The sequence below is a fragment of the Salvelinus namaycush genome, chromosome 34, assembly GCF_016432855.1.
Source record: "Salvelinus namaycush isolate Seneca chromosome 34, SaNama_1.0, whole genome shotgun sequence".
NCBI classification, from domain to species: domain Eukaryota; kingdom Metazoa; phylum Chordata; class Actinopteri; order Salmoniformes; family Salmonidae; genus Salvelinus; species Salvelinus namaycush.
Genome location: NC_052340.1, coordinates 31,682,635 through 31,691,946, shown reverse-complemented (window position 1 = coordinate 31,691,946; position 9,312 = coordinate 31,682,635). Strand labels below are relative to the sequence as shown.

The 9,312-nt window shown below is 41.7% G+C and overlaps 1 protein-coding gene across 3 annotated transcripts in view; it reads left to right on the top strand.

Moving 5' to 3' along the window:
• Positions 1-938: 938 nt before the first annotated feature.
• Positions 939-9,312, top strand: part of LOC120028306 (von Willebrand factor A domain-containing protein 5A-like) — a 41,940-nt gene continuing 33,566 nt past the window's right edge. For 2 of the 3 annotated variants that reach the window (XM_038973512.1, XM_038973510.1), the window contains exons 1-3: positions 939-1,076; positions 8,698-8,748; positions 8,871-9,073. In XM_038973512.1, the coding sequence (XP_038829440.1) occupies positions 8,706-8,748; positions 8,871-9,073 (246 nt within the window). In that variant the 5' untranslated portion in view covers positions 939-1,076; positions 8,698-8,705. Of the gene's footprint in view, positions 1,077-6,683; positions 6,730-8,697; positions 8,749-8,870; positions 9,074-9,312 lie in introns of all 3 variants that reach the window. The other variant, XM_038973511.1, reaches the window with a different exon arrangement.

Here is a 9,312-nt window from a genome sequence, read left to right as displayed (position 1 = left end):
CCCTCCTGGAGAGCCACTGGGTGTGCAGGCTTTTGTTTCAGCCCTGCTCTAAGGTGTTTAATCTGGGCTGGAACAGAAACCTGCACCTCCAGTAGCTGTCCAGTAGTGTTCGGTAACTCCTGATGAAGAAGAGTAGGGAGGCTAGAAGACCACGTTGAATATAGGTCAGTGTGTTATGATACTTGAAGGCAGAATTATTCACAGACATATACTATGTTTACTACCCAGTTCCTTTACCGTATCCTGAGAAGCTCACCAACCATTCCTACTTGTTGCTTAGTAACGCTGGACCTTTTACCCCATCTACAGGCACAAGACAGGAGAACATCTCTGTACTACAGTGGTTATGTCATTCCAGCCATTCCCTCGCTACATGTCTCTCTAGTAACTTAGCCCAGTCAGTTAATCATATGATCTTGTTCAAGCAGCCAGGCGCCAGCGGACAGACTGGATATCCTCAGACCACCCGTCTATGGGTCCGTCTGAGTCATGCTCTCGTTCCCAACTCACCAAATATTTAATTGATCACACACAGCATCTTCTTGTGTAGTTTATTTACTGCTACTTCAGGACTTTACTTCAGGACTTTAATTGGCTCTGTGTTGTAGACTCTAAATATAGCCTGCTGACAGTCTTTCCTGCAGTGGTTAGTCAGTCTGCACCTGCCACCCAGGCAACAGCTCCTGTCAACACACACACACACACACACACACACACACACACACACACACACACACACACACACACACACAGGATGTTTATGTTTTCAGGAACACACACTCTGGATGTTGTTTTATTTAGGCCCCTGAACCCCCCTGGAGATGCTGGGAAACTTCCCCGATGTTAATATTGTTCACCCTGTCAGGTCACCAATAGCAAGGAAGATAGTAGGCGTGACAATGAACTCTGGCCAATGGATTGAATGCACAACGATTACTATTGACGTTTGCCTTTATAAACCAGGAAGAAGTAGCCTATTCGTATATTAATTCTAAATGAAAGTAGAAACGGAGGGATATTATCACGAGGAACAGTGAAACGCAATCATTGAAAACCAGCCTATCACACATTTTAAGGTAATATGTTACAGAGTAGCTTCGTTTGGGGATGACTAGTATATTATGTGAAAGCGTTGAGTTGTAAAAAAATGAAATGGCACTTAGCCTCCTTTGCTTATTATTGTTGGTGGCCAATATACGTTATAAATAGCCATTCAATTCGATCTCATCAACATACAGTATCACACTATCCTTATTTTATGGAGGTTTAGTTTAGCTTGCTAGAATAGGCGCAGTCAGGGTGTGACAAGACCTTGATCATGAAGCTCCGTTCCATTACATTACACGTAAGTCATTGGAAGGCGGCGTCTTCTGGATGTGGTGTTTTGTTATTAAAGAGGCCCGACGATCATTCTGATCATTATCACACATCGCTTGTGGTACGGTTATAGAAGCATAGGGAACTTATTTTTCAGATCAGCGTGAAATATATATATATATATATTTTATAAAACTTTTAATTGATACACATCTTTTTATAGGTTAGTGTTCCTACACGGCCATAATCATCTCCATGTTACAGCGCGTGTTTACAGAAGACAAAGGTTGTCTATAGACTTGACAGTGAATGCCAAAGATTTGTATAACTAACCCAAGATAGAGCCTGTCGTTTTCAATAGGAACAAATTAATCATAGTGGGCAGAACAAGCAAGGTGGGCAGAGCCAAGCACGAACTAGTGGGATTACCACATTCTAGCATTTTATATAAAAAAAATAAAATGTAACCTTTATTTAACTAGGCAAGTCAGTTAAGAACAAATTCTTATTTACAATGACGGCCTACCCCGGGCCAAACCTTAACGATCCTGGGCCAATTGTGCACAGCCCTATGGGACTCCCAAACACAGCCTGTTGTGATTCAGCCTGGAGTCGAACTAGTGTCTGTAGTGACATCTCTAGCACTGAGATGCAGTGCCTTAGACTGCTGCGCCACTCTGGAGCACCTTGCATTTCCGTAGCCGGATTGTGTCAAGACTGAGGAGACATCCGCACACAATGCGTCCCTGACCACCTGAAGAGGTCAGACAGATCTGAACACAATACAGCCACAATGTGACTTTTCAATGCGATCTTCCTATTCTGATAGCAGAAGTCACATGTTAGTGTCAAGTGTAGACACAGAGAGAGGGACCACGTGCTAATTAGCCATCTAGCATGCTCTGAACACCTGTGTGTAATGGAAGAAGGCCACCAGAAATGTGTTGTCACTGAAAAATACTGTCGGCTGCAACTGTGATAAAGCAGGTTAAAACTGTGTATAGCACAAGAGGCTGCTGAGGGGAGGATAATAATAATGGCTGGAACAGAGAATGGAATGGCATCAAACACATGGAAACCATGATGTATTTGATACCATTCCACTGATTCCGCTCCAGGCATTACCACGAGCCCGTCCTCCCCAATTAAGGTGCCACCAGCTTCCTGTGGTGTACAGTAAGTGTGTATTTTGCTTTAAAAAAAATGTTTTCATGTAATATGAAAATAAAGGACTTTGTGTTTCTAGAACCGTATCGCAATTGAGAAACGATTCATTTTTAGACGTATTTGTCTGTTTTGGCTGCCAGAGCCAGTCTAACAGTGAAAATAACATGTAAGGTCCTTGGACCTTTAGGAGTAACGTTAAGGTTGTTTTAGAGTACGTATTGGCTGGGCTCGATATGACTGTGCCAGAGCAACAAGCAAAGTGACTGCAGCTCAGGGTCTGTTCAAGAGTGTGCATCGTTACAGAACGTTCAGAAATGCATAATGTTGGGGAGACCGGAGACAATAGTGAATTTTGTTTAGTCTTCTATTCTACTGTTCAGAGACCACTTGAACTAGACCAGTAATTTTATGATATAGGACACTGACATCTGTCTACTAATTATTCATGCTATTTAGGTCTGTATATAAGACTCTCACAACCAGAAGTTGCATAAATAACTCTACATTTAGCATACAGCAGGACCTGTTAACAATATTCATTTTAATCCGAATAGTCAGAACGTTACACGTGATTGAAATAGTAGCTGGGGTCAAATATAACACCTAAAAAATAAAACATGTAAACTCCTGAATCATGAATGTTTATGAATTAGCATATTATCTAGCCTAGGTAGTGCAGATATAGCACCCACTATAGGCTACATATTAAATAGGTTATGATAATGGTTTTGCGAGAAATATACAGTACCAGTCAAAAGTTTGGACACCTACTCATTCAAGGGTTTTTCTTTGTTTTTACTATTTTCTACATAGAATAATAGTGAAGACATCAAAACTATGAAATAATACTCATGTAACTCATGTAAAAAATCTGTTAAACAAATCAAAATATATTTTATATTCTTCAGTTGCCACACTTTGCCTTGAACACACTTGGCATTCTCTCAACCAGCTTCACCTGGAATGCTTGAAGGAGTTCCCACATATGCTGAGCACTTGTTGGCTGCTTTTCCTTCACTCTGCGGTCCAACTCATCCCAAACCATCTCAATTGGGTTGAGGTCAGGTGATTGTGGAGGGCAGGTCATCTGATGCAGCACTCAATCACTCCTTCTTGGTCAAATAGACCTTAAACAGCCTGGAGGTGTGTTAGATCATTGTCCTTTTTTTAAGTGTGTTTTTATTTAAACTTTATTTAACTAGGCAAGTCAGTTTGTGCCGCCTTATGAGACTCCCAATCACAGCCAGATGTGATGCAGCCTGGATACAAACCAGGTACTGCAGTGATTCCTCTTGCACTGGGATGTAGTGTCTTAGACCACTGCGCCACTCGGGAGAACACTCGGGAGTTGTGTTGAAAAACAAATGATAGTTCCACTAAGAGCAAACCAGATGGGATGGCGTATCGCTGCAGAATGCTTTGGTAGCCATTCTGGTTAAGTGTGCCTTGAATTCTAAATAAATCACAGTGTCACCAGCAAAGCACCATCACACCTCTTCCTCCATCTTCACGGTGGGAACCACACATGCGGAGATCATCCGTTCACCTACTCTGTGTCTCACAAAGGTGGTTGGAACCTCAAATTTAGACTCATCAGACCAAAGGACAGATTTCCACTGGTCTTATGTCCATTGCTTGTGTTTCTTGGCCCAAGCAAGACTCTTCTTATTATTGGTGTCCTTTAGTAGCAATTCAACTATGAAGGCCTGATTCACGCAGTCTTTGAACAGTTGATGTTGAGATGTGTCTGTTACTTGAACTCTGTGAAGCATTTATTTGGGCTGCAATTTCTGAGGCTGGTAACTGTAATGACCCTCTGCAGTAGAGGTAACTGGGTCTTCCTTTCCTGTGGCGGTCCTCGTGAGAGCCAGTTTCATCGTAGCGCTTGATGGTTTTTGCGACTGCACTTGAAGAAACTCTCAAAGTTCTTAATTTTGACTGACCTTCATGTCTTAAAGTGATGGACTGTCATTTATCTTTGCTTATTTGAGCTGTTCCTGCCATAATGTGGACATGGTCTTTTACCAAATAGGGCTATACAAAATTCAAACGTGTTTATTATCTCGATATGTGGATTGAGAAATCAAATGGAACCCTGTTTACAACTCTGTATAGAAAAGAAACGGACAGAAATACTCTATTACAGGGGGACAGCTTCCATCCTGAGCCATTAAAAAGAGGACTTCCAAGAAGCCAATTTTTTAGACTGCGCCGTATATGCCACTTCACAGAGGATTATCTAGAAAAAGCAGCGGAGATGAGCATGAGGTTTCTAAGAAGAGGCTATTCGTCACAATGTGTGGATGAAGCTCATAATTTGGCATTGCTACAAAAAAGACCCGCTAAAGAACACTCCGTAATGTTCACAACCACATATACTTTGAATTCGTGAAAAGTGGGAGATGTGGTCAAGAAACACTGACATATTTTATCATCGGACCCAGCTTTGCCGGCTGAATTGAAATATCCACCACGTATTGTGTATAGGAGAGGTCGCAATTTACGCGATAAATTGGTTCATGCCAACTGCCAGCCACAAAAGAAAATTAGCCAAGCTCTTTTACGCCCTCTACCAAATGGTAGCTATAAATGCAGAGGATGCGCACAGTGCAACAATATGATGAAGTGTGAATATTTCTGCCACCCACACACAGGAAAACGGTTCCAAATAAATGACATTATTACGTGTTCCACCACCCATGTTATTTACATTATTAAATGTCCATGTGGGCTCTGTTATGTCGGTAAAACCACCCGCTCTCTCAAACAGAGAATTAGTGAACATAAATTCAATCAGCAGAAACGAGAGGGATTATCCAGTCGCTGTACATTTCAATGACCTGAAGCATTACATTTCCACCTTTTAGATTTTGTGGCATAGAGAAAGTTAAGATATCAGACAGGGGAGGAGATATTAATAATACTCTGAGTAAAAGAGAATATTTTTGGATTTTCACCCTCCAGACATTATTTCCTAAAGGACTTAATGATGAAATGCCTATGTATGTTATGTTGTGAATTTGAACATGAAATATGTGTCTATTGTAGATTATTCTGACGTTTTTCGTACGATGTACACAATGACTAATGAAAACTTGCTATGTCCTCATTGACATTTTACAGACGTGTTCAATACGCCTTATTTATACACTTTTGTAATATTTATGAAATGCATATTGTTATATTTGGTAGCACTTATTTGTTTTTCCTTTGCCTCCAACCCCCTTCGATGTGTAGAACGGATGTGGGTGGGGCCAGGTCTACATAAGGGTGCAAATTTTAAAAAATCACAAAAGCTCTGACGAAGGCCGTGTGGCCGATACTTAAGCTTATTAAATATCGGTGATACTATCAAGAGCAGTGTGCGGTTTCCTTTTTCCTTCACCAAATAGGGCTGTCTTCTGTACACCACCCCTACCTTGTCATGTCTCAAACGCATTAAGAAGAAAATAAATTCGACTTATGAACTTTTATCAAGGCACTCATGTTAATTGAAAAGCATTCCATGTGACTACCTCATGAAGCTGGTTGAGAGAATCCCAAGAGTGTGCAAAACTGTCATTAAGGCAAAGGGTGGCTACTATGAAGAATCTAAAATATATTTTGATTTGTTTAACACTTTTTTTGGTTACTACTTGATTCCATATGTGTTATTTCATAGTTTTGATGTCTTCACTATTATTCTACAATGTAGAAAATAGTAAAAATATAGAAACCCTTGAATGAGTAGGTGTGTCCAAACTTTTGACTGGTACTGTATATTAGAACAAGAATATTAACACAACTTTTTTATAAATTTTACTGAGTTACAATTCATCAATGGAAATTAAAAATATTCAATAGGCCCTAATTTGTGGGCTGGGGTGCAGCCACGGGTTAATACTTTCTTTTCCCCACAAGGGCTTTATTACAGACAGAAATACCCCACGCTTCTTGATATGCTACACCTGTCATGTGAATGAATTATATTGGCGGAGATAGGAGATATGCTCACTAACAGGGATGTAAAGAAATTTGTGCGTAACATTTAAGAGAAATCAGCTTTTGGTGCGTATGGAACATTTCTGGGATCTTTTATTTCAGCTCAGTATCACTAAACATTTTGCATTTATATTGTAGTTATTTATTTATTTTTCTTTTGTATTTATTAAATTATTATTTTAAATTACTTTTACCCCTTTTCTCCCCAATTTTTTTAGATCTTGGCTCATCGCTGCAACTCCCCAACGGGCTTGGGAGAGGAAGGTGAAGTCATGCGTCCTCCAAAACATGACCCCCCTAACTGTGCTCCTTAACACCCACCAGCTTAACCCAGAAGCCAGCTGCACCAATGTTTCGGAGGAAACACTGTTCAACTGGCATCCAGGGTCAGCGTGCAGGCACCCGGCCCACCACAAGGAGTCAGTAGAGCGCGATGAGTCAAGTAAAGCCCCACCGGCCAAACCCTCCCCTAACCCAGACAACGCTGGGCCAATTGTGCGCTGTTCAATCACAGCCAGGTTTATGAACCTGCGACTGTAGTAACGCCTCTAGCACTACTGCATGCAATGTAGTGCCTTAGACAGCTGTGCCACTCGGGAGCCCGTGTTTATATTTTTGTTCAGTAAAGAGATAGTTATGTACGTAACCAATATTTACAGTTACACCCCTGTTTCTGCATGGCTGTTTTGTTCCTCTCAAAACATTTTTATTTTTTTTATTTTCAATTTTACCCCCTTTTCGTGGTATCCAATTGTTAGTAGTTACTATCTTGTCTCATCGCTACAACTCCCGTACGGGCTCAGGAGAGACGAAGGTTGAAAGCCATGCGTCCTCCGAAACACAACCCAACCAAGCCGCACTGCTTCTTAACACAGCGCGCATCCAACCCGGAAGCCAGCCGCACCAATGTGTCGGAGGAAACACCGTGCACCTGGCGACCTTGGTTAGCGTGCACTGCGCCCGGCCCGCCACAGGAGTCGCTGGTGTGCGATGAGACAAGGATATCCCTACCGGCCAAACCCTCCCTAACCCAGACGACGCTAGGCCAATTGTGCGTCGCCCCACGGACCTCCCGGTCGCGGCCGACCCAGAGTCTCTGGTGGCACAGCTAGCCCTGCGATGCAGTGCCCTAGACCACTGCACCACCCGGGAGGCCCTTAAAACATTTAGAGTTATCTGATGCTTCCCAGATTATATCTGTTTGCAATTTATTTGGCAGTCTACAGTAGTGTTTCCCAACCTGGGGTACTAGGACCCCTGAGGGTATTTGACCTATCCACAGGGGGTACTTGAGAAGAGTCATGAGACTATAGGCTAACTGGTTACATGCACATGAGCGGGTACTTCAGGGATACTCTAGACAGAGCAAAATGTACTTGGTGGTACAGTAACCTACTCCACAGGACCCCAAGGCTATTTAAAGTTATTATTTGTATAATTCATACCATCTTAAAGTTTAAGTCACTTGTTGTTTTCATAATTTGGCTGCTTGGCTCAGGATCATTTTAATACTGTGCTACAGTTGCCCCCAACTCTAGCAGCCATGACTAAACCTAATGTGCCTACAGCAAGAGACAACAATTGTGACATGTCTATCATGTCAATGTTTTGCCAACCGACAGTGATCAAAATGATGCTAGTTTAAGTTCTTAGACATTAATGCTCTGGGAAAAACAAGAAAAATACAGCCGGTAGATGAACTACATTCACCCCTTGCCCATAAACGTGTAATTAGTATGAAACTTTTGAAACAGGGAGAGAACCTAAATGGAACAATTGAATAGGATCTCTATGACTAGTTCAACCAGAGGTTACACAGGATGGACACTGGACAGAGATTGACATTATTGCGTCAAGCTGCTGTGATCATTTCATTGTTTATTGTTCACAAGAAATTCAGGCTTGGTTATGTCCTTTTTACACAAAGCAACTGTTGTATGAGGAAATGTGTTCTGGGAAGACCAATACTGTATTACCTTACAAAGCAATATTCTTTATCAGCAACCAGCAGTTATGGTGCATGACCATCATGGTTAGATAAACCTCTCCAATGGCCCTTATCTTACTGTCAGTAGTGGCATTCTGTGGCTGCCTTTTATAAAACAATTTATCATAAACGCTTGGCATATTACGATTTATTGTTGCATGCCAATTAACTTAATTGAAGTGATGTGAACAGTGCCTAATTCAAGTTAAGAGGACAATAATATCACACCTGACTTCCCCATTCAGGTGCCGAAATGGTGAACTGCTGTGGATTGATAACTGTCAAGAATGAACCAGGTACTGTTTGAAAGCAGAAATTATTGTTTACTTCCATGTCTGTGTGGATTTTCATTCTCCCAGACATGAGCTCTCATCAGTATCTTGTTTATCCTCTCTCCATCCATCCCTCCCTCTCTCAGTGCCTCTGAAGAGTATTGCTGTGGAAGTGAGTGTCCAGGGGCATGTGGCCACTGTGAGCTCCACTCTGCAGTATGAGAACCAGGAGGAGAGCCCTCTGGAGGCCATCTTTGTTTTCCCTCTGCCAGGAGAGGCTGCTGTCTGCAGGTTCAGCGCCAAGATAGGACAGACTGAGGTGGTGGCTGAGGTTCAGGAGAAACAAAAGGTGAGGGGAAATGACAAGTCAACAATGAGACAAAAGCAACAATGCAGATCTACAAAAGTATACTTTTTTTCAGGATTCATTTCATGTTTATAACAATCAATAACATGTTTGTACAAATGTTGTTACTAGTGTAGTTACATAGTTACTACACAGGTTTAAGAACAACTTGGTGTAACGTCTTACTGGGCAACTATACCCAATTGGTTAACAAAGCAGTCTATGACTTGCGGAGCTTCAAG